The sequence below is a fragment of the Carlito syrichta genome, unplaced genomic scaffold, assembly GCF_000164805.1.
Source record: "Carlito syrichta isolate Samal-C Ts95f unplaced genomic scaffold, Tarsius_syrichta-2.0.1 Scaffold301568, whole genome shotgun sequence".
NCBI lineage: Eukaryota > Metazoa > Chordata > Mammalia > Primates > Tarsiidae > Carlito > Carlito syrichta.
In genome coordinates, this window is record NW_007245664.1 from 163,362 (window position 1) to 182,733 (window position 19,372).

The window sequence follows — 19,372 nt, forward strand, 5'->3', positions numbered from 1 at the left end:
AGCCTGGACCTCAGTCAGTCCGGTCTGTGTACTGACTCTCCCAAGAACACTTCTCACCAACACCTCTCTCCTCCCGCTGACACCAACACCTCTCTCATCCCTCCTATCCTCACAATTTGGCTCAAGTCCACTTCCCTGATGGCAGGCTTGCCTGCCCAAGCTCCTTACCCTCTTTCTCTGAACTCCTAAAGCACCTCCATACCTCTTATATATTTTATCTCACTTCATATTCCTCACCTACTCCAAAATATTACCAGAGGAGGTGAAGGGTATTGAAGGAGTACTTACTCACTACAGTATTTGTTAAAGATGCTTTGGTCAAACTACTCATTCCTTAAAGTCAAAGACCGCTGGCACACTAATACTTGACTGATGAAACTAACAATATGAGTTATTCAATCACCCATTAAATATAGTTTATGAATTTCTATTAAGGAACAGAACGTACTGGTCAGAGAATTCGATTTATGCCTTTCATTCAACAGCATATACATTTCTTCCTAGTAGGAACTGTCAGGCAAACTATCTATTACAGCACATTCAAGAACAAAGTTTTATATATTAAAAATTGGAAACCCAGACCTTGCAACTCCCTTCAGTTCTTGTAACCCAAGTCGAAGGAATAAACACAGCTTGTTTTCTTTGAACTCTCCCTACAGTGTTATGTCTAAATGAGCCTTAAAGAGCTGCTTAAAAATAACCAGGAGGGCCAGATTCCGGGAGAAAAATACATACAACTTATAGATGAATCTGTTTCCCTAAAGTGGCTGTTTAGTTAGGGCTGTGCTATTTCCTGCTCAAATTGGTTTCCTGCAATTTGTTAAGGCTGCCAAATACTTAGTGATCTCAGTGATATACTTAACACAAATAGGCAAGTCTTTCTTATTTTTCATAATGACAACAAATTTACAGAGAAACTTGCACGGTGAGGATAATAATAAAAGTGAGTTCATTTGTCTTTTTTCCAGATTCATCATGTCAGCTGATTCCTAGTAGATTCAACAAATAGCCTCCTAATATTATTGATCTGGGGACAGTTTTTTCAGCAGTAGGCAGGGTCAACCATGCGAAGTCTGAGCTCAGTATAAGCCAGAAAAACTAAAAGTTCTATGTGGGAAGAAAAAAAATCAATACCCAACATTGATTTTTAAAATCAAAAGATGCAAGATATTAATGAAAAGGTAAGTTTGTAACTATGTACAATAAAAAAAAAACTCACCTGGTATAAAAGCAAACCAAGATAGTCGAGTAATGGAGTAAAGAACCCGAGGCAGTGAGGACACAGTTAAGTTCTTTAGAGCACACTCATTTATTAACGTGGCATTACAATCTGCTGTGTGTCACACAGTGTATTATTTTGCCCGAACAGTTTTACATGCAAATACTTATTGCAACGAGTCATTGACGTGGTTCAAAGCTTGGCAAAAAATAGTTTCAATAAAGTCTTCAGAAGAACCCACTTTCCTACAATATAAAATATATTCTCAAAACTATATATATAACAAAACTTGGTTCCTATATATGGAATCCTAGGGTTCTCAGTCCATCAAATAAAATGCCCTATATTCACACATAGGAATAGCCCAGGGCTGGTATGAATAAGAATCCTGTGAGAAAGAAAGCATTTTAATAAGTATTAAAAATTCAACTCACATTTAATATATAATTTATCTGACACTGAAAAATGTAGAAAAGGCGAATGACGTTTTCATCAATATATTTTTGTAAGCTTGAAAAATCAATTCATAACACATCTAAATTTCAAATCATAAGAAATCTATTATTGAGTACTAATGGAAACCCCCGAATGAGACAAACTCAGAAGAGAACATAAATTTGGAGGCTTTCTACATTTATAAACACAGTTTTTTTAATTTTAAGAAGACTAAAGCTTTGCTGATTACACAATCATAGTCTAACTGCATTCTTAACCTAAAGGCAATCACTTCAACGCAGCTGCCAAATCTGAGATCTTCTCCTGGGTTAGACTGGAATGGGTAAGGAAACCACATACTCAAAAAGCCTGTCCTATCACCCTTGAGTCTTTTTCATACTAGTGCAGACAGGAAAAAAGTATTTGTAAGGCACATGGGACTATGCAGATGAGCCCAGCTCCTCTGCGTCCAAGGGGTCAGGACCTCCAGCACACCCAAACTGCAGTGGGGAGGCTCTGCTGAAGGCTGAGGAGGACAGTCCACCCCTAGGCAATGCCCCGCGGGATAATCCCGGGCAACTGGGAAGTGAAAAGGGAGGAAACAAGATTCACAAGCCAACAACCTTAGGAGCCACCTAGTTCCACATCCTCAGCACATCACTCAGTCCAAATGATGGAGCCACAGTGCCAAGCCCCAGCATGTTCTAGACTAAAGCTAAGCAACAAAGCCTTCTGCAATGATGGATGTTCCGTATCTGCACTGTCTGACATGGGAACACCAAGCCCACGCAGCTACTGAGCACGGAATGTACCTGTGGAATTTAGGAGCTGAAAATTTTATTTTAATTATTTTGATTTAACTTGCCACAGTCACATGTGACTAGCAGCTATCATGTAGAGCATGTAGTTCTAGCCTGATCACCAAAACACAGGTGGTACTCTAAGAGCTATCAGCGCCTAGGTTGGTCACAGCTGAGCTGGACCCAAGAGTCCATCAGCCACGTCCAACCTAGAAGGGGAAGGGATGGGGCCAAGAGTTCATCATAGTGTCGGTGGATCTTCTGCAGGCCACACACACCTCGAGCATTCAGAGAAAACCTTCCAACCCCCATCCACTCTCTCAAAGAGAGAACCCAACAAGGAAAGCATTTTCTCTCCACTCACAGCTAAATGAGGGTCAACATGGGAAGAAGCCAGCACCCTTACAGACAGCAGATTCTTTTCTAAGCCTGAGAAGAGCATCACTGAAACGGTTGCTCCCTCCCTCCAGCTGGCTTATGTCATATCCTCTCTACAAATGGCGCAAGGTGTCACTCAAATCATAATAAAATATAACAGCATTTGGTCTGGAGTCAGACTTGAATTCAGCTTTCACCTCCACGGCTCACCAGCTGTGTGACTGTGTGCAAGATAACTGCTTTAAGTCGCAGTTTCCTTCTATGTAAGTGGTTTAATAACAGTTCCTTCTTCACAGGGTTACAATGATTAAATGAGAAATACAAAGGACTTAGCAAAGTACCTGCCGCATAATAAATATTATTTGTCATCTATCATTATTTCATCACTATTTCTTCATTATCATTATCACCACCATCATCATCATCCTATCTCCTCAACACAGGAATAGAAAAAAATCTACCCATAACAAATCATGTTTTAGAGCAAATTGCAACTTTAAAAACACCCATATATCAAAAGTTAGTCTTAAACCAAAATATTTGATATACTTAATTTCAATATCTTCTAGATTTCTTTTACAATGTTTCTATTTCCTAATAGTCTTGTTATACATCTAATTGTATCTGCCAAAAAAAATCTCTAAACTTTTGAAAGATCTTTTTTCCTATTTTTATGTCCTCTCAAAATGTTTACCATAATTATTTGCCTAGCAGACATTCAATAAATGTCATCTGAATCGAATTTATAGAATTATCTAGAATGATCAAAAGTAGCTACCTTTAAAATGGATTTAGAGATTTGTCTTAAATTAATTCAACATACAATAATAATGAGCACTTACTAAGAAACAGGCACTGTCCTAGGAGCTGAGAATTCAGCTGTGAACAAACAGACGTGGGACAAAGTCCCTGTTGCTTATCTTGTGGTGAAGACAGCAGTCATGATTAGGCAAAGGAAGGTAGAAGATGATGACTAATGTTGGAAAGGCAGACAGGGCCAGTCACAGCAGTTCAGGCTATATTCTGTGTACCATGGAGAGACACCACTGGGAAAGGGCATGAACTGACTGACTTTTTCAAAAGAATGCAAGGGCCCCGGCATGCATAGCACAGCACAGGGGAGCAGGAGTGGAAGCAGGGGCAGCGAAGAGACTTCTGCAGAAGGTACGGAAAAAGACAGTGCTCATGTGAACTGAAGCTGTAGCCAGGGGGGCGGATGCCCAAGGAACATACTCAGGCATGTTTTAAGATGGAGCTGACAGGGCTGGCCAATGGCTTGAGGCAGGGAATAAGAAGGAATTGAGGCTGAACCCCAGGTAGGGGTTTCCCATACACTGGGGAAGATGGAGAGGAGAAGCAAGTCTGGGGAAGGGTGCAGAGGCTTGTCTGGGATGGGGCAAGTTGAGAAACCCTGAGGTAGAGATTTAATATAAGCAATTATCCATCAAAGTCTGGAGTTTCAGGGAAAGTTCAGTGCTAGAGACGTAATTTGGGGAGTCATAGGCATCTAGGTAAAGATTTAAAAGCCATGCACTTGGACAAGATTACTTAGTGGAAATCAACAAAGAACCCGGGACTGAGAACTGCAAGTGGGATGGGAGGCAATCCGAGTGCAACCCAAAAGCCAAAGAGTATCCAGCAACAAGAAAATGCTCAGTCTGTCCAGCATGAATTAACCATGAAGCTTTCTCAACTCTCCCACTAAACCAGAAGCTTCAGAGGACAGGAGCTATTTCTTATTCATCTAAGAGCCTATGCTCTAAACACATCAGAAGCTCGATCCATGTTTACTGCCGTAATCATTAGTACGGGAGGGTCAAAATTGCCCCAAGTGAATGGTATTTGATCTCCTCTTTCTCAATTTCACAGTCTATAACCAGATTTACCCCTTTCTACTAAATACAGAAAAATCTAACTCTGCCCAAAACTAATTACCCTCAGTATTTCTATGTTGTCATTTCACAATAATCAGCGTAGCTAGCCATCAGTTGGGCAGTTATCAAGAACAATGCTGGACACATAGCAAGTGCTCAGTGAAGACTTGGTAGGTAAACAGACAGGTGAGACAGGAAAGAGGAAATAGAAGGGACATACTATTCAGCCTCTGAACTCTTCTCCAGCAGGACTACAAATAAAACGAGGCTTACTAGTTCTTTACAGATTCCACTGAACACCACACTTTCATCAATAACTAAGAATGACTGTGATAAACTAAATCTTTTATAAACTTAGAAGAAATGTATTAGAAAACAGAATCATTTGAAATATTTCACAATTTAGAAATAGTAAATCAATATTTTCTAAGTTCAATGCTTTTCATAAATATTTACTCTAAATCTTTAATATCCCCTTAAGCAATCCATTTTACACACACAAAAAAAGAAGTAACTTTTCAAAGCCTAGAGGAGGGTTCAGGAGTTGGATGAGAAAATAAAAATTTCAAAGACTGTTTGAAAGTATATGATTTCTTAGTGAAAAACATTTTCTTACTAAGTATCTTAGTACACTATCTCGTGATGCTAACTTCTAATATTCCCTGTAAAAAGCTGAACATCCAAATAACAAAAGACTTTAAGCACAGGAAAATCTATTGAGTGAACTTTTTCCACTTATAATTTTTCTACTAAAAACCCGAAAATTAAAATTCAGCAATACCTGGGGCACCATAAACACCAGAATACCGCTGGGACTTCGAACCAGATGGAGAGGATTCCTTCATTCGATCAATCACATTTTCCGAAAGCTGAAAAAGCAACATCAAAATAAAATCAATTACAAAAGAACAAGAAAGAAAACCAGTGCAACAACATCCACGTAATTTAATCATCCACATCAATATGTGTAATGAATAGCCTAAAGAAAGTAGGCAAATTCTCATAGCGACAAAATAGAAGTAAAGATAGCTTTAAGAGGGTCAAGATGTACACACAGCACCTTCCTTCATTGTTTCTAACGCACAACTAACTGCTCCTTAGAAAGGACTCCTCTCTTCATTTTCCACTAAACTGCAATTTCTGAGAGGATATATTCCATCTGAACTTCAACATTCCTTCCCAAGTCTACGAACATATTTATGCATTGACAGACCTTCGATCCGTCCCTCCCTCAGTCTCAAAAGAAAGTGTTCCTCTCTCCCTCCCTTCCGTTCAAGGCTAACCACATACAGTCACTCTTTCAACAGATTTTACTATGCATCAGCTATGTCCCAGGAACTAGCTAGACTTTTTGAGTATTCGAAGTCATCAAATTGCTCTAAGTGGAGAATAAACAGACAGCTCTCAGGCATTTAAATATAACATGAAAGGTGCTACTTGAATGAGTCACCCTGCAATGGAAGGACACAGAGAGTATAATGGGCAGCGTGTCTACCCAGGCTTTGGGGGTGGGACTGGAGCAGAGGTCAGGGAAGACTTACAAGGCAAGGATGATTAGAAGCTAGGACGAGAGCCCAGCACTATGGCTCACGCCTGTAATTCCAGCACTTTGGGAGGCTAAGATGGAAGGATCACGCAAGACCAGGAGTTTAAGACAAGCCTGGGCAACATGATGAGACCTCATCTCTACAAAAAAAAAAAAAAAAAATCAAAAAAATTAGCTGGGTGTGGTGGTATGCACCTGTAGTCCCAGCTACTCGGGAGGCTCAGGCAGAAGGACTACCTGAGCCCAGGTCAAGGCTGCAGTATCGGTGACCACATCACTGCACTCCAGCCTGGCTACAGAGTAAGATTTCAAATCAAAAAGAAAAAGAAAAGTAAGAAAGAAAAGCCATAGGATAAGCGAGTGCTGGAGAGCGAGGAAATGGGGTTTGCCACCATCACACATACATGTGGAAATGCCAAGGAGGTAGCTGGCAACAGGGCAGAAGTGCCGAGGATACTCACGCCTGGAGGTATGAGCCGTCAGCCCCAGTCACCACATCCTCCGCCTTTTCATCTTCACAGCACATACCACCCTCTGACGCTTCTTGCTTACTCTCTGCCTCTCACTCTTAGAAAGCTCCATGAAGGCAAGGATGTGAAGAAATGGTTAAAGACATGAATGGCCGGGCTCGGTGGCTCAGCCTGTCATCCCGAGCCTTTGGGAGGCTGAGGTGAGTGGATTGCCTGAGCCCGCAGGTTCGAGACCCGTCTGGGCAGCGAGACCTCACCTCTACAATAAATCAAAAAATCAGCCGGGCGTGGTAGCGCACGCGTGTAATTCCGGCTACTTGGAAGGCTGAGGCGGAAGGATCGCCAGAGCCCAGCAGGTCGAGGCTGCGGTGGCCGGGAGCGGGCACTGCACTCCAGTCTGGGCGACAGAGCGAGACTCCAACTCAAAAAAAAAAGACATGAATGAAACAATATGAAAGGATGAATAAAAGAATGGCTGACGAAGGTGGAGGGGAGGCAGGGTGAAGGAGAAAGTGGAAAGCGAAGGCAGAGATTTCCAGTTCTTGAAGATTCTCAGAGAACTCTTCCACTTAAAGAGCTTGGACTTGATCCTGGGGGTACCTGGACACTACTACGGTATTTTAAGCAGGGCAGTGGTATAATCAGACTTACACTTCAGGAAAATCACTCTGGCTAGTATAGAGGACAGACTGGAGAAGGACAAGCAGAGTGAGATCCCTAAGGAGGCTAAGAGACCAATTAGGAAGCTATTAAGCACACGTCCCCACAAAGGACCCCACAGGGTGCCCACATCTGCATATTCATAATAGCAGGCGTGGAGACAAATGCATTCTGTACACTGGCAAATGAACAAGCAAAGCTTGACATATTCACATAACAGAATACAACTCAGCAACAGAGGAGTGAAGCTCTGAGGTGCACTACCACAGGGATGACCCAAAACCATTCAGCTAAGTGAAAGAAGCCAAACACAGAGGTCATACACATACTATGTGATTCCAATTATACGAAATGTCCAGAAAAAGCAACTCTACAGAGAGGGAGCGTAGATGAATGGTTGCCGGGGGCTGGAGTGGGAGCAGGGATTCACTGTAAATGGGCACAAGAGATTTTATTGGGGTGATAAAAACATTCTAAAACTGGATTGTAGTAATGATCACACAACTCAATAAATCTATTTAAAAGTGTTGAACTGTACACTTAAAACAGGTGACCTTCAGGGCGCATAAATTATTCTGCAATGCAGCTGTTTTACAAAAAGCGATTATGGTAATTCAGGGCAGAACATAGTCAAAAGACATTTAGGATTTAAAACAGCTAATACTCACTGAATACTTATTATGTCCCAGGTACTTCACTAAGCACTTCCCCCGTTTAATCCTTCACAAGCCTATGAGATACTCTTATTATCTCTATTTGATAGGTGAGGAAACTGAACAATAGTCAGATGAAATAACTTGTGGTGCCAGGATTCAAACCCAGGAAGTCACAATCGCAGGTCACACAAGAACACCTCTCTGTGCTACCACTCAGCGTCCAACTAGATATGGCAGCAAAGTCATAAGAAGCACCGCAGGGTTTCCAGGTCAAGCAGCTAGGTGACCCTCTTGCATCAAGAACCTACTTTCAGTTTCCACCTCTTCAACTCACCATGGACCGGCTTTGCCCCTCCCACTCCCCCACAGCACTGACAGTGTTCTGGTAGAAGTCTCCAACGGCCAAATAAATAACTTTTCATATTTATGTATATAATTTTTTTCTATATGAGTATACATATATACATACAAATTGTGTATTTATTCTTACATTTTTAAGCTTCGGTCAACTTCAAAGTTCTCTTCATTTGATGCAATACGCCTATCTTTTTTTTTTTTTTTTTTTTTTTGAGTTGAAGTCATACTCCATCACCCAGGCTGAAATGCAGTGGCATGCTCACAGCCATTCATGCATCGACCTTCGGGGCTCCAGCAATCCTTCTGCCTCAGTCTTCCAAGTAGCCGGAACTACAGGTGTATACTACCACACCTGGCTAGTTTTTTATTTGTTGTAGAGACAAGGTCTCACCAAGTTGTCCGAGCTGGTCTCGAACCCATGTGCTCAGGCAATCCACTCGCCTCAGCCTCCCAAAGTGCTGGGATTACAGGTTGAGCCACCAAGCCTGGCTGCAATATACCTATAGAGACTCTTTTTCCACTACTCAAAACAGTTTTTGAACTCATTGATTTTGATGCCTTTTAGTATTTCTTCTGTTTTTGGTTTCACCTATTTCACATTGGCAAATATGTTTTTGTTCTTTTGAGGCAGGGTCTAATTCTACTACCCAAGCTGACATGCAGTGGTGGCATTATAGTTCACTACAGCCTCCAACTCCTGGGCTCAAGCAATCCTCTCACCTCATCTTCCCAAGTAGCTGGGACCACATCAGGTAATTTTATTTTTTTTATTTTTTGTAGAGACAGGGTCTTGCTATGTTGCCCAGGCTGGCCTCAAACTCCTGGCCTCAAGCGATCCTCCCATCTCAGCCTCCCACAGTGCTAGGATTATAGGCATCAGTCACTGCAATTGGCCATATATTTTATATTTGTAAAACACTTACACGGCTTCCCTTTATCATCGAACATCTCTGCAACTACCCTCTTCTGGAAGCCCCTCCCTTGGCTTTCCTGCCATGGCACTGTCCTGGTTTTCTGATATTCTGACCATGTCTTACCTCTCTTGCAGGCTTCCCCTCCCCTGTCTACCCTTCAATGCCTTATTCTCTTCTCCTTCCATGTGCTCTTCTTGATATTCTCATCAAACCTCCTGATTTCCAACTGCTGTTGATAAATTAACAAATCCTAGCCCAAGACCTGTATCCCAGAAATCAGTCCTGCACACTGAATTTTCCTATGTGCACCTGCCATCAGAGACCAGAACAGAAGCAACTCAGAGCCAGTGTCTAACTGAACTCATTTGCCAAAAACTTCTTCTTCCTCGTACTTTTCTTGCCTCGTTAATGACACCACCCATCCCAGCCTCTCCAAATGGGACAGAGGGCTTGTTCCCAACTCCTCATTCCCCTCATTCTCTCAGGCATGACTTCCTCAACCCTAAATATTTCATGAATTCATTGTCTCTTCTCCCACCTCATCTCGCCTGCCCTTTTTCCCATGACCCTTCTCCTGAAAGGCCAATCTGATAGTGGGAACTCCCTTTTCCAAATTCTTCAACAGCTATCTTCTGTCGACAACAAAGTTCAAAGTCTTTTATGTGGCACTAGAGACCTCGTCATGAGATGAGGGCCTCGCTCTCCAGTCTCAACGTCAGCATTTCCCAAAGCACTTCACACCCTGCTCTGCACCGCTCATGGCTGCCTGTTGACTGCCATCTCTTTGCCTTTACATGTGCCTAGCCCCTCAGGAGGAGCCACCTTTCAAGACCTAGTTCAAGTATCCCAAAGCCTTCACTGACCAAACCAGCTCCCCATATCATTCCAGCCCTGTCTAGCCAAAACTACCTTTCTAGTGCCCTCTGTGACTTGCACAAAGTTCCAGGAGAGGAAGCATCCGCCCTCCTGCCATCCCACCAGGTTGCAAGCCTCCACACGTCAGTAAGTCATTCATCAACAAGGATTTACCAGGCCAGGCGCTAAGCAAGGCCTGTGATACATCAGGGAGCAAAGGAGCTGGTGCCTGAAAAGTTCCTTACACCTCAGCCCAGCCCAGAAGGCAGGAGATGGCAAGGGAAGGCCAGAGCTCCACAACTGTGCTCTTGGAAGGAAAACCTACAACTCCTTTCAGGAAGACAAGCAGAAGATGGAAGGAATGTGCCAGGGAACTTTCTATTTGAAAACACCATGGCCAGCTGCATCTTTTCTGACAACCAACGGTCACTGAGGATGATACTAAAAACTCAGCTGCAAAGCTGAGACTCATCTTGGGACAATACCCTGCAAGGCAGACTCCAGTCCCCTCAATTTATAGGTGAGAAAGAAGAACCAGTTACAGAGCATCAAGACCAGGAGAGGAATCCCCAATCTCCAGTCCGGTGCTCTAGTTCACTGTTTGTTTGTTTGTTTGTTTGCTTGTTTGTTTGAGTTGGAGTCTCATTCTGTCACCCAGGCTGGAGTGCAGTGGCACACTCACAGCCACCCCAGCATCGACCTGCTGGGCTCAGCGATCCTTCCACCTCAGCCTTCCAAGTAGCTGGACCTACAGGCACACACTACCACACACCACTAATTTTTTGATTTATTGTAAAGTCGCCCAGGCTGGTCTCAAAAACACGGGTGCAGGCAATCCACTCACCTAGGCCTCCCAATGTGCAGGGATTACAGGCTGAGCCACCAAGCCCAGCCTTCTAGTCCACTGTAAAACGCCCTCCTCCAGGCCCACGCATATACTAAAAATGTATCACTTCCTCTTAGAGAAAATGACCCTTCGCTTTGAGAATCGTAAAGCTATTTTAACTGATATATAATATGTAAAGCCCATTTAATTTATACATACTACATGTTATATTTACATAATGTACTATATTATTATAGTATGGCACAATAAACTATAACAAAACCCTGTAAGACTATAATATTACATACTACACACTATGTACTATATACTAGAATTCACAACATAGTAATAGTGTTACATATACAGTACAACATATACATAAAGTTAATTCAGCTTACATATAAGTTTTTGTATATGTATAAGAGGGGACCCCCAAAAAGGAATTTATTTATTAAAAATTGTGTATTTATTCTTACATGTTTAAACTTCAGTTACCTTCAAAGTTCTCTCCACTTGATACATTGCACCTAGCAAGATGTTTTTTCCACTGTTCAAAGCAGTTTTTGAACTCATCCATTTGAATACCTTTTAGTGCTTCTGCCATTGTTTGGTTTCACCTCTTCTACATCAGCAAAGCATTTCCCTTTGAGGACTTTTATCCGTCCATCACACGGAGAAACCAAAAAATAGCGCTCAGGGCAAGATCGGGTGAATAGGAGGGTGGGGCATGGGGGTTATGCTGTTTTTGGACTAAAACTGCTGAACACTCACCGCGGTATGAGCAGGTACACTCATATATCACACACCATGAAATGGGTAAATACACTGTAAGAATCTCAAAATCAATTCACTGAAGCCAAACGAAGCATCTCATGACAATGCTGGCTGAAACACGGATGCCAATGGGTATACACTTATCTTGTGGGGGAAGCCTGGACTATGAGAGGACCGCTTGCCAAAATATAATTCCAGGTTTTTTTGGGTTCCCCTTTGTAATTATAATTTTATATTTCATTTTATATTTCCATATTGCAGGCTACAACTACACTAAAAATGTAATCTACCTAATCAGAAAGTGAATGTTTGCCAAAAATCAAGAGTTGGCTATAAGACCTCGCCTGTATTCTAGGCAGGTCACCCTTTCTTCTAAATACCACTTCAGCTACTTCCCATCAAAATTCAGACCTTGCTACTTTCAAAATGACTACCACGGAAAAAAAACCCTCCAGTCATTAAAGCAGTCTCAAAAATACCATCCTTGGGAAAGCTCGTAAAAAGCTGGCCCTGAACAGAGAGAATATGTGGCCACCTACTAGCCAAGCAACCTAGTGACTTCACCTCCACGTGCCTCACTTCTCTTATCTGAAAAAGAAAATACATATCCCCATGGGCCACGAGGACGATTAGTTTAAGTTTATGCAGCATAAACTATAACAGGCTACACAAATATTTGGTAAAGCTATTACATATAAAACTCCAGCCTTGGGGACTTTAACTTTTATTTCATTCTGGTTCACTCTCACCTACTGGGCCTAAGCCTGTCCTGACCTCCTCCTCTACACAGTGCATGAGGACGAGGCCTACAGTTACTACAAACAGTAGCTGCCTGGTCCTAGAGTGCATGTATACGGTACTCATTTATCTCCATCTATGTTCCTGGCATAGTAAAGGAGAAATGTCTCTTTCGACCTAATCGCTAATTGGTCCTCATTAACTTTTTCTTTTTGTGGCTTCTCTGATTCCTCAAAATTTGCTACTTAATGTTAAATTCTAATATTAATTCAAAACATTTCCCAATGTAGTCTTTGGTTACAGTTTATAAGAATGTCAACCAAAGGTGTACATGATAAAACATACGTAGCTTGCCTTACTGAGAGTCAATTTTCTTCTCTTGCTTTTATCGTCATCCAACAACTGGATCTGAAGGTCCTTAGAAAGGTACACCCATGATGGTCTACAGTTGCAATACTACTAGCTCCAAGCACCATTGCTCTGGTCTGTTCACAGCTATGTTTACAAGGCAACAGTACTACCATCATCTGTATTGGAATGTTAATGCCCTCTGAGCTCACCTTCCACGTACAGTAGTAAGTTCAGACCTGTACACTCACCTGGCCTCCTCTGTGAACCAGGTACCCATGCATGAGGTAGCCGACAAGAGCTAGAGATACGGGTGTGGGTTATACATACAATCTATAGCTGCAGAACAACTCTTCTTTGTGACAAATGCTGACTCTAAACAGGGGTCAACGGTAAAACATCAGCTTCTGCAAGGGCTGGATAAGCCACCTCTGTGTAAGAAGCAGCTTCTTTCCTTCAAAAGGGCATTTCTCTCAGAAAAGCCTTTTTCTGTTTACAGATCTCTACCCACTCTACCTGCTTTCCAGTGATCCCTAGAATCTCCATCAAGGCAAATACCAAGTACAATTTATAGAAATCATTTGTAGCAAAGAATGGTAAAATAACCCAAACAAACATTGATGTGAGGAATGACACCCTAAGGTCCACGGACTCAACAGTCCATGGGTACATTTCTCAGTTGTATGCAAAAATGTCTGCTCACTGCATTATTCTGGGTAGAGTCCACAGCTTACAGATTCGCAGTGGTCTGTGAACTAAAAGAAGAGTCACTGTTCTAATATAAAGGGCAATCAAGAGAAGCACACCTACTGACATTCAGCCCACTAACCTTGACTAGTCACCTAATTCTCTACTATAAAGACAAATATTAGCAAACATAGCTTGCCAAGTTTGAATCGTATTACTCACCACACAGCACACTCCAGAGATGTGTGTCATCTTCCAGTTTTCCCACACATTTCTTCAAACCCACCTTGTTTGGTCTTACCCAGAATTAGTACAAACGCACCACCCATCCACCCACCCAGAAGTTATATTCTCTCAGAAACAGGAGATTGGGTGAAACGGACAAAGATCAAGTATTTCTACTCCCAAGGAACAGAGTAAAAGGAGAAGGGAACCTAAGTGACCCGTCTTCAGAGGTAAAGGTAGGAGCGAGACAAAAACAAATCAGACCTGGCCCCCACAATAGGCTTTTCTTATCTTCTTCTTCAATGTGTCTTAACAAATTGACTAAAGATCTCAGACCTATTTTTCTCTCTTGGAGTTCCTTCCACTTAGCATAGGTCATTTTCTGCGAAAGTATTGGCTTGCTTTTCAAGTACCTTTTTAAGACACAAAAACTGCCCCAAAACTGCTATCATTTTTTGGGGAGAAATTACTCCCAAATACTTAAGGGTAAGGGAGGAATGAGAAAATGCCATACCCACGTTGATACATATAAAATATGCAATTCTTAGCTGATAGTTGTATTTGTCATTTGTGTTTCTTTGCACTTGTCATTACTAAAAACCATTATTTCTGTCTTTATAAAATCCTAAGGCCAGGTACAGTGGCTTACACCTGTAATCCCAGTACTTTGGGAGACTGAGGTGAGAGGATTGCTTGAGCCTAGGAGTTCAAAGTCAGCCTGGCAACATAGTAAGACCTTGTCTCTACAAATAAAAATTTAAAATGAGCTGGGTATGAGCCTGTAGTCCCAGTTACTTGAGGGGCCAAGACAGGCAGGTTGCTTGAGTCCAGGAGTTGAAGGCCAGCCTGGGCAACACAGCAAGACCTTGTCTCTACAAAAAAATTAAAAATTTAGCCAGGTGTGGTAGTGTGCCTGCAGTCCCAGCTACTCGGGAGGCTGAGCCAGAAGGATTGCCTGAGCCCAGGAGGTCAAGGCTGTGGTAAGCCCTGACGCGCCACTACACTCCAGTTCAGGTGATAGAGTAAAACTCCAACTTGGAAAAAAAATAACAAAATCCTAGAAAACTTAAAACAGTACACTGCCCAGAGATTTACAGAATCGAAAGGTGAAGGGGACTGATCCTCTACTAGTTAAATGAATTACTCATGTCACATTCCTCAACACTCCCAAGGGCTGACTGAATTTAAGTCTCTGGTAACATATTCTCTCCAGAATCCTCAATAACAGCCCACATTAAGTAAGCTTCTCATTTGGAGTCTCTCAACTGCCAAGACTTCCCAAAGCATGAGCTGTGTTCCATGTAAGTGTCCACACTGCCATCACTGGCACCTGTGAATTTCAGCTGGTAACTTCAAGGCCAGCTGCAGATTCGTTTATGCCTGAAAAGCAGGATAAATATTACTTTGAAAATGATACTCATTGAAGTTGACATTTGCTCTAAAGGAGTTCACTCACAGCTTTGATGTTTCAGATAAACTTGGGAAAGACTGAGTCCAAGCACTCTTTCTAAGCAAACACAGCAGGTGCTCACAAAAATCCTATCAAGCACATGTAATCCGAGTAATGGAAATGTTTGGTCTTTCTATCACTAGAAATTTATTTTAGGCCTGGAGAGGAGGGTAAGGCAAAAGAGTGACCTTTCAATCTAACCCATATGAGCAGATTCAGATACAAATAGAGTCAGGTGAAAGAACACGGGTTACTTTATGCATGAGGAGAGAAAAGCTATCAACTGCTAAAGATAAAAAGAAAAAAGACATTATAAAAACATCTGGTAGGGGAGAAGAAACTTTAAACTTAAAATTATAAGTAGGTCCTTTAATTGCTAGCTATTAAGACCTCAAAAGAAAAATACAGAAACACATGATCTATTAATAAACTCAGCCTAGTTACTGAAAGCCTTACGTTGCTCACTAAATGTTATTCTCTAAACATTAAAATAAATAAAGATGAAATTACAGATGTTCCTTGATTTACAATGGGATTGATGGTGTTGATGGCCTTATCCAGACATAACCCCAACATAAGTCAAGGAGTGGACTGAACGCGTACAGTTTTCATCGTTGTAAAGTTGAAAAATCGCTAAGTCAAACCACTGTAAGTTAGGGACCGTGTGTTCTACCCTTATCAGTGGGCCAGGACACAGAACCGGTTTTTAGTACTGACAACTGCTGAATTGCTGGTACTCTCTCACTTCTTATAATGGATGACCTAAATGTTAGACAATTGGGCAAAGATGGAAAGTTTTCTTCAGCCAAGTTGAACCCATGTTAAGTTTAAAACTGAAGTTTGAACCTCATCAGCACCATGTTTTATGTCACTGAGCTAAAAACAAAGGTTCACTTACATACTGAGAATGCTATTTCTTATCCTTCCCTGTGCCTCAGAAAGAAAGATGACGACTGTTTCAAGCCAAGAAAAAATATAAAGGTCAACTAAAAAACATCTACAAAAGACTTAGAAAAAGAAAAAAAACAGGCAACCAGTTCAGAACCCAGAACTCCCACTTCCCAGTCCACGCCTCAGGAGCACAACAGGTTATGATTTTTATCTAATTATTTTAAGGTCACGTAAGTTGATGCAGCCATGCTCTAATAACAGCACCTGCTCACAAGTGCACACTTCCAAGTAGCAGACACTGTACTAGACGCTTCCAACCATCACATCAAATTCTCACTACCCAAATACACTGAATAAAGAAACAGATCAAAAGTGGTTTGTCCTGAGGCACAGCCAGCGAGGCAGAGCTGGAATCCAAACCCAGGTCTGGTGGCTACAAAGCACCTGACCCTTCCACTACACTGCACAGCACCCTCAAAGAAGCCTTAGACTCTCAGATGTAAAGAAAGCCCTACCAGAATTAATGGCTGCTTTCCACTGGAAATCTGCCGCATGCCAGGTGCTTTAAATATGTCACCTCATCTTCTTAACACAACAACCAAGAGAATGACATAAAGTATCCTTTACAGACAAGGAAATATGATCAGAGAAGTGACCTGTACAAGGCACAGGCTAACAAATACCTGAGATTTAAACTGAAACCTGCTTAATTCAAGCTAAAAACACTATTAAGACCCCCCCTGAAAAACACCTACAAAAGACCTAGGGACAGATGACAGACAAACTAATAAATATCTAAGATTTAAGCTGAAGTCTAATTCCAAGTTGACATTCTTTTGACCATGACCTTCAAGTCAGAATGACCTCTGTGTACTCAACAATTCAACAGCACGCCACTTGTACAGGAACTGCAATGGCTGCAAGAAACTTCCAATGCCACTGCACTCAGGATTTCACAACTGGGCGAGATCTGAGAGACACACTCAGTCCCATCACTTTGCAGATTAGAAAACTGAAGCTCAGAGAGATTATGGGTCATCCTTGAGAAAGAAGGGCCTGAAGCAATGGAGAGCAGGCAAGGGCATTCTGGGTAAAGGGTGTATTCTGAAGAAAGGCACAGAGGTCAAAGGAGCATGTTTGTGTCCTAGAACCATAACAACATAAATAATGTGTGCTGCCTGAGGAAAAATGAAGAATGCTGCTGTCAGGTCATGTGGCCAAAGGACATGATTTCTTTTAAAAAAAAAAAATTCTTTTAAAAGGTTTTTCTAGACAACCTTTCAATTTCATAGAATACTTGTCATACCCTACTCAGCCTCATGTAATATTTGATTCAAGTCTGTGCTGTGGCCACATTCCTTCAATTTTATTTGCTGCCATCACTGTGTCTATACTAGCACAGGGATATATACATTGTTCTAACCAATGTCTTCTCACCCAAAACTTATTTTGCTTTTTCTTTTCATTCTGTTTCATGCTCTGGTGTGGGAAACTGAAGGCCTAAAGGCAGGACTTTTAAACTTCTGCATAAAACTTAGAGTTTACGGTAATTTTCACTTTACTCCAAAGAGTATCAACTGAACCACAATAAAGCAAGGAATGCAGCCTCAGAGACTTTATTACATAATGTAATACTATCGTTAATTAATATGACATAAAGAAATGCTGGTCACAGGCCAAAAAAGTTGAGTTCAGCAGTTTGAGTTTCTTAAAGAAAGCTTTAATCAATTATTCTCAAAGAAACAGTTTCAGAAAAAATGTTTTTAAACACTTTAAATATTTAAGAAGTTTTATTCCTAGAAACAAATGCTAACAATAATTTACAAATATATTCATGCTAGTTGTGTAATAACAGAGGGATGGAATATAAAGTGCTCTAAAATGTTCTGAAATCAAAACTGCTTTGTGTACTAGGTTCAGGCATCAAACTTCCAAAAATAAGAGGCTCCAAATTCAAGCGCAGCAGAGGATGTGTGAACGAGGGTGGTGCTGAGATACTGATACCCTGGAGAAAAACCAAGTTTTCAGTTTATGTATCAAGCACATGCTGAGGGCATTAAAAAAGGGAAAGTTCTCTACATCGTTGGTCAGAGCTGCCTCTACGACTCTGCGGTTGGCACAAAGGCAAGCCTAGCTCAGCCCCATCCGGTGGCAGACACCGGCCCTGGGCAAACCGCAGGCCACCGCGGAGGCCTGGGAAGAAGACACAGTGACAGCGAAGGAGGAGAAGCCCGCCTTGGCGAGCCACCCCGGGCAGGTTGCAAAGGGGTGCTGGGGGAAGGGCGGCATCGAGAGCGAGCACTCGACTCAACGGCAGAAGCGAATGAAGGCGCCCGTAAAATGCCAGTTCACCCTCCCGGATACGACGTGGGCACAGGAAGAGCAGGACGGGGGCACTGGAGCCTGCAGGAGCCCGACAGGACCCATTTCACAGACGGGTACAGCGAGGCGGGGGTTTCCGCCCAATCCCGCAAGCAGTGAGCGGTACAGGAGGAGGCTACCCGGAGGCCCTGGGGGTCTCATGCCACCCCCACCCCCACTCCCACCTCCGCCCTCTGCACGGCGCTGGGCGCAAGCCAGGACTGCCTCCCCGGGAATGACCCAGGTCGCAGAACTTCAGGCTCCTGCCCGGAGACCTGGGCTCCCGGCCGCCAAACACCGGGCCGGGAGGAGGGCAGCCAGGCCGGCGGGTCCCGGTGGGTCGGGGCCGGTCCGGTCCTGGCCCTTCGCCCGCACCCCGGCACTCACCCGGATGCCCTTCACCACCGTGATGTTCTCGTTCTCGTCCGCCTCGAAGGTGACCCGGCGCGTGCTGGCGGTGCCGCCCATGGCTGCTGCTCCTGCCCAGACAGGCCCGGCGCGGACCCACGAGCACTCCAGGCCCCGCACACTCCCGCGCGAGCTGGTACCGGGACTCCTTCCCAGGGCAGCAGCAGCAAGGCCACGACCCCAGGAGCAAGTAGAAGGCGCCGGTCCCGAACTCCCGCCTCTTCCGGTCACACGGCACAGCAGAGACATTTAGGATTGGCCGGAAATGCAAACAGCCCGCCTCCATACGCCGAGGGCGCTTGGATTGGTTGGCCTGGACCCGGATGCTATGGCAACAGGTGGTGTTTGACAAGGCTTCCGGAGCCGCTGAGTATGCTGGGAATTGCAGTCTCGGCCGGCGCGATGCGTGCTGGGACATGCTCCTGAGCGCCAAAGGGAGCCTGGGGCACGCTGGGTGTTGTGGTCCTAATGCCCCCAGGCTTCTGGCAGGGCGGCTTTCA

General features: G+C 43.1%; 1 protein-coding gene across 1 annotated transcript in view; it reads right to left on the reverse strand.

The window, feature by feature from the left end:
- The window catches only part of CHCHD3 (coiled-coil-helix-coiled-coil-helix domain containing 3), a 123,686-nt gene extending 104,538 nt beyond the window's left edge, over positions 1-19,148 (reverse strand). The window contains exons 1-2 of the mRNA XM_021710821.1: positions 18,852-19,148; positions 5,488-5,575 (exon numbers count right to left, since the gene is read on the reverse strand). Of these exons, the coding sequence (XP_021566496.1) occupies positions 5,488-5,575; positions 18,852-19,121 (358 nt within the window). The 5' untranslated portion in view covers positions 19,122-19,148. The remainder of the gene's footprint in view (positions 1-5,487; positions 5,576-18,851) is intronic.
- Between the last annotated feature and the right edge of the window lie 224 nt (positions 19,149-19,372).